Source organism: Myxine glutinosa, chromosome 1, assembly GCF_964187855.1.
Source record: "Myxine glutinosa chromosome 1, kmMyxGlut1.1, whole genome shotgun sequence".
Classification (NCBI taxonomy): Eukaryota; Metazoa; Chordata; class Myxini; order Myxiniformes; family Myxinidae; genus Myxine; species Myxine glutinosa.
Genome location: NC_136261.1, coordinates 315,852,826 through 315,858,825, shown reverse-complemented (window position 1 = coordinate 315,858,825; position 6,000 = coordinate 315,852,826). Strand labels below are relative to the sequence as shown.

Genomic DNA, 6,000 nt, shown 5'->3' with positions numbered 1-6,000 from the left:
CTTGTGAAAGTTTTTCACGTGTATGAGACCCCTTCACATACTTGTCTCTGCGACAGAAGATGCACTCCGTATCATACACTCTTTTCTCTACTGATGATCTCCTACATGGCCTTTTGGGAGCGCTGCTACCTCCTGCTTCAGATTCAGTGTCTTCATTGGCTTTCCTCTTTAGCATGTTTAAATCTCGTTTCATGGTGAACAGGCTCCTACATTTTCGGTGGTAGAATATTTCTGGCACTTCATTGCCCTCAAGCCCCTCGGCAATATTGATATGTTCATGGTTCCTAACCTTAGCCGCTTCCAGTAATGTCAATCAAGATGTGTAGTTTTGTGGGCTCACCAGATGATCATCGTCATCCGATCTTGTCATGTGTATAACGCATTCTTTGCTTTCTGTGGCACTGTTCATTTTGGAAAATTAGTAGACCTCATCACTTGGTGTGTACTATTATTTCTATTCTAATCGTATAGCATCTACTTTCTATCTACTCCGTTGCTCGTTGCTCCGACCACCGTTCCTACAGAAAAAAAAGCAAACAAAACAAAACAACAACGTTAAATTTTGTATGTAAAGTGGCGGCCATTTTGAAAATGGGTGATAACACACATTTAGCTACATCGTTGAATTTGCTATCACATCTTTTCTTATTCTAGGGGTAAAGACCTATCCAAAAATCAATATTAGGCTTACTCCCTCATTTTGGTACCGGTTGACCCCCCTAGCTGATAGCCTAATATGAGAATTTTGATATTTCTGAAGACTGTTTTGTATGAACAGAGATGGTTGCTCATTTGCAGTACTAAAGATTTTGGCTGTCATTAACACAGTGTCACATAGTTTAGTTATTGACCTCTGACGTCATAGTCCATCATCACAGAACCTCCAGACTAGGAATTTTGATTGCTCTAAGTGGTATACTATTTAGAAATAATAACAATACACCTGGTCATCGCAAATGACCTCAGGCTCCTGGCCTACAATGACAAAGTCATCCTGATGTCCCACCTCATTGAAGACTACATTGTTGTTCCACAGGAAGTGTTGTCACCTTTCTCATCTGCATTAGCATTTGCTTGTGGTGTGGTTGAAAAACAAAAGGGATGTGGGGGGGTGGGTAGGGAGTGGGTTAATATATGTTTGCAGAACAGACTTGCAGTTAAAAACGTTTTGCACAAATTAATAAGAAGGTTTGCCGATTTAGGTCATGCGGTACTAATATGAATGCGTGCTGACAGGTTCACAAAAAAAGGTGTCGTTTATTCGATATTTTTAATCACAAGGTTTACCAAAGATATATTTACATACATTATCTCAACTCAAGAAAGAAAAGTAAAAAGCAAAAAAGAGAACAGAATACATAATTGCAACACATACAAAGGTCCTTCAACCAGAATGTAATCGTCTATAATTATAATCAGTTGTCCCGCTGCACTTCCTCGCAATGCATACATACATTTGTAAATATTTTATAGTTATGATGCAAGTCTTCTTGAAAATTAAATCAAAATGTAGTTCATTTTGTCAGAAAAACGTGCTGCCCAGAAAACGCAACTGAGAAAAATCACCTCGCAATAATTACCCTCGATTACAATTATGTATAGTTTACAAAACACAAAGGTCCAAGTGCACAATCTTAACGAATACCCCAAAGCATTATAACCAACCAAAGTGAACCTTTTTACACAGAGATGTGCCAAGTTAGTCCAATAAACCAACACCATTGGCAACAACATTGTGCTCTCAACTTTTTGATTCCTTTGGCTGTCATTGCGATCACAACATGAGATTAAAGTTTAACATTGGTTTGCTGGCATAGGTCAAAGTACTTTCCTGAATATTGAAAGACTGTTTGCTTACAGTACAGTAGCATATTTATCCAGGAATTAAAGCAAATTATTTAGCAAGGAGAATCCACCCAGCATGCCCTTTGACACATCACTTCAAGTCGAGGATAAGTTGAAAGTAACAAAAAGCAAAACAAACATACTGGAACTTAAGACAAACGACTAAGTGGATAGCATTTTAGTAAGTCCACAACATATACAGCACTCATGTTCCAAAATAAATAAATGTACACAAAGACTTGATGCGTATTCCAGGTGCAGGAGCGGTGAAGGGTTTCTAGAAAAAGGTTTTCAGTTTCTCAAAGATCTGCAAAAAATGGAAAGGATTAAAAAGGTTAAACATTTGAGGTTTTTTTTTTTTGTTTGTTTTTTTTTTTACTCTGGAAGGTATCTACATTATAATGCAGTAAACTAAGGGATCGGCTTTGTGCACCTGTATCTGCTTTGGCGTTGTGCTGCTGCCTACACTCTGTTCTGTGGTATGAGAGGCTTCATAGTGACTTTAGTGTTTGTCATCTACTACTCAGAATTTCCTCCAACATTATTTGGCTTTTTTATTTTTGCCAAAATGGCTTTTGGATCTTGAATGGTGCCATTTTGTTGATCCAAAGTTTTGTCCAGTTGTTGTTGTTCCAGTTGTATAGTTGTCCCTTGACACATCTGGAAAGTCGGTGTCACATTTTTTGCGTCGTTTTTTATTATATATACACTACCGGTCAAAAGTTTTAGAACACCTCAATTTTTCCAGTTTGTATTGAAATTTAAGCAATTCAAGTCCAGTGAATAACCTGAAATGGTACAAAGGTAAGCAGTAAACTGCTCGAGGTAAAAAAAAAGAAGAAGTTGAGGTGAGCAAAAACGGGGGAAAAATGTAAATTGCACAGTTATATTGTAAAAAAGGCCTTCTTCAGGGAACAAGTAATGGGTTAACAACTTACAGCTGTTCTGCAGCAATGTAAGTAAATTAAGCCTTGAAAGGTGATGCAAACAATTCCTACAGGTGTCCCAACCTCTGCTGATTACTTGATTACAAACCCCCTGTCTGTATAAAAGCAGTATTGGAACAGACTGTTATTACACCCTCTGTAGCATTATTTGGACAATATTGCACTGCAGGAAGTAGTATATTGGAAACTGGAGGAAACTCTGATAGGAAGAGGTCTGGCAGACCCAAAGCCACAACAGAATCAGAAGACAAGTTTCTGAGAGTCAACAGCTTGCGTGATAGGTGGCTCACAGGAGAAAAGCTTCAAGCACAGCTTAACACTGGTCGAAGTAAGCAAGTCTCAGTTTCAACTGTGAAGAGAAGACTTCGAGCTGCAGGTTTGACAGGTCGAGTGGCAGTAAGAAAGCCATTGCTAAGATGGCAAAATAAGAAAAAGAGGCTTGCCTAGGCCATGAAGCACCGCCAGGGGACTACTGAAGACTGGAAGAAGGTCTTATGGACCGATGAATCAAAATTTGAAATATTTGGTTCATCACGCAGGGTTTTTGTACGCCGTCGAGTAGGCGAAAGGATGGTTCCTCAGTGTGTGACACCAACTGTCAAACATGGAGGAGGAAGCGTGATGGTCTGGGGCTCTTTTGCTGGATCCAGAGTCGGTGACTTGCACAGAGTGACTGGCACCCTGAACCAAAAGGACTACCACAGCATTTTGCAGCGGACGGCTACCAGACGACTACCTACCAGACGGAAGACTCTCCTTAGTGAAAGATACATGAAAGCCCACAGAATCTTGTTTCTCACAGTCTGAGAGTCCTTTAGGTGCATTTTTGCAAACTCCAAGCGGGCTTTCATGTGTCTTTCACTGAGGAGAGGCTTGCGTCTGGCCACTCTGCCATAAAGCCAAGATCGGTGGAGTGTTGCAGTGATGGTTGTCCTTCTGGAAGTTTCTCCCATCTCCACACAGGATCTCTGGAGCTCAGCCAGAGTGACCATCGGGTTCTTGGTCACCTCTCTTACCAAGGCCCTTCTCCCCTGATTGCTCAGTTTGGCCAGGCGGCCAGCTCTAGGAAGAGTCCTGGTTGTTCCAAACTTCTTCCATTTAAGAATTATGGAGGCCACCGTGCTCTTGGGAACCTTCAATGCAGCAGAAATTTTTTTGTAGGCTTCCCCAGATCTGTGCCTCAACACAATCCTGTCTCTGAGTTCTGCAGGCAGTTCCTTGGACCTCATGGATTGATTTTTGCTCTGATATCCATTGTCAGCTGTGAGACCTTATAGACAGGTGTGTGCCTTTCTAAATCATGTCCAATCAATTGGATTTACCACAGGTGGACTCCAATCAAGGTGGAGAAACATCTTAAAGATGATCAAGAGAAATGGGAGGCACCTGAGCTAAATTTCAAGTGTCATAGCAAAGGGTCTGAATACTTATGTAAATGTGATATATATATTTTTTTTTTTTTAAATAAATTTGCAAAACTTTCTAAACTCCTGTTTTCTCTTTGTCATTATGGGGTATTGAGTGTAGACTGATGAGGGAAAAAATGAATTTAAACGATTTCAGCATAAGGCTGCAACATAAAATGTGAAAAAGTGAAGGGGTCTGAATACTTTCTGAATGCACTGTGTGTGTGTGTGTGTGTGTGTGTGTGTGTGTGTGTGTGTGTGTGTATATATATATATATATATATATATATATATATATATATATATATATATCTATATATATATATATATATATATATATATATATATATATATATATATATATATATATATATATCAGTCACTATGCGACCTTCATATCATCAGTGGAGAACCGCCAGCAAGGTGTCCCATACAGCTGCTGCTGCACCTTGCTGGGAGCGATACGCACCGCCTGCCACGCGATACGCACCGAGGCGGACTGCTAGATGGTTCCTCTGGAACTTTGCAGGCAAGGCGGACGTGCATGGCGATGACGTCATGTTGTCCGCACATTAGGTTGGAGAACCAGATTACAGATACCATTATTAGTAACTCCCAACCGCAACCAGGTCGACTCCATATGATGAGTGGATACCAGAGATAACGTCACCGCGTGGCAGGCGGTGCGTATCGCTCCCAGCAAGGTGCAGCAGCAGCTGTATGGGACACCTTGCTGGCGGTTCTCCACTGATGATATGAAGGTCGCATAGTGACTGATATAAAAACCGAAAGGGTCACAGAGTTACAAGTGTATGGAAAGCCTCACTGCGTTGCCCTGATGAAGCCCCAACAAGGGCGAAACCAGGTCGGTAACTGTGAGTTTTGCATGCACTTGTGACAGTATCTGTATTTATAATCCGTAATGACGCACTGCTAGATGGTTCCTCTGGAACTTTGCAGGCAAGGCGGACGTGCATGGCGATGACGTCATGTTGTCCGCTCATTAGGTTGGAGAACCAGATTACAGATACCATTATATATATATATATATACTGTATATATATATATATATATATATATATATATATATATATATATATATATATATATATATATATATATATATATATATATATATATATACATATATACATAAACACACATACATACATACATACATATATACATACACACACATACATACATACATACATACATACATACATATATATATATATATATATATATATATATATATATATATATGTATATATATATATAGAAGTTTAGGTGAGCACGTCTGTCGTATTATATAGAAATATAATATATATATTTGAATATCATAATTCATGATATTCATGCATCGGATATTCATGCCTATTCAGGGAATAAATTCATGCATCGGGCTGGTGTGAAAAAATCCTGACGCAACCCGGAACTCGAACCCTTGTCTTGGGTCACGTGCCCCGCAGTGAGCAGACCGAGGCTGCACCAGCCAACTTTTATCTTTGGATATTTCCAAAGTTTTTTTTTTCTTTTTTTTTTCCCAAAGGTTTCATGATTTCTTTTTCCTGGGATATTAGCCAATCATTATGCAAAATTTCAGCTTTTCACCACACCTGGAAGGGATTAAACATTTATATCTGTAAGTGAGTCAGTGGTTATAGAGAGCTTTATATATTTGATACACTCACTGACAGTGGTTTATAATTGGCCTGCCTCCGCACAGCGGGAGACGGGGTTTTGCGATCGTGTGTGTGTGTGTGTGTGTGTGTGTGTGTGTGTGTGTGTGTGTGTGTGTC

General features: G+C 39.6%; 1 protein-coding gene across 6 annotated transcripts in view; it reads right to left on the bottom strand.

Annotated features, from left to right (window-relative positions):
- Positions 1 to 1,237: 1,237 nt before the first annotated feature.
- Positions 1,238 to 6,000, bottom strand: part of CMPK1 (cytidine/uridine monophosphate kinase 1) — an 86,257-nt gene continuing 81,494 nt past the window's right edge. For all 6 annotated transcript variants that reach the window (XM_078769240.1, XM_068096139.2, XM_078769236.1 and 3 more), the window contains one exon: positions 1,238 to 2,152. In XM_078769240.1, coding sequence (XP_078625366.1) covers positions 2,123 to 2,152 — 30 coding nt within the window. In that variant the 3' untranslated portion in view covers positions 1,238 to 2,122. The remainder of the gene's footprint in view (positions 2,153 to 6,000) is intronic.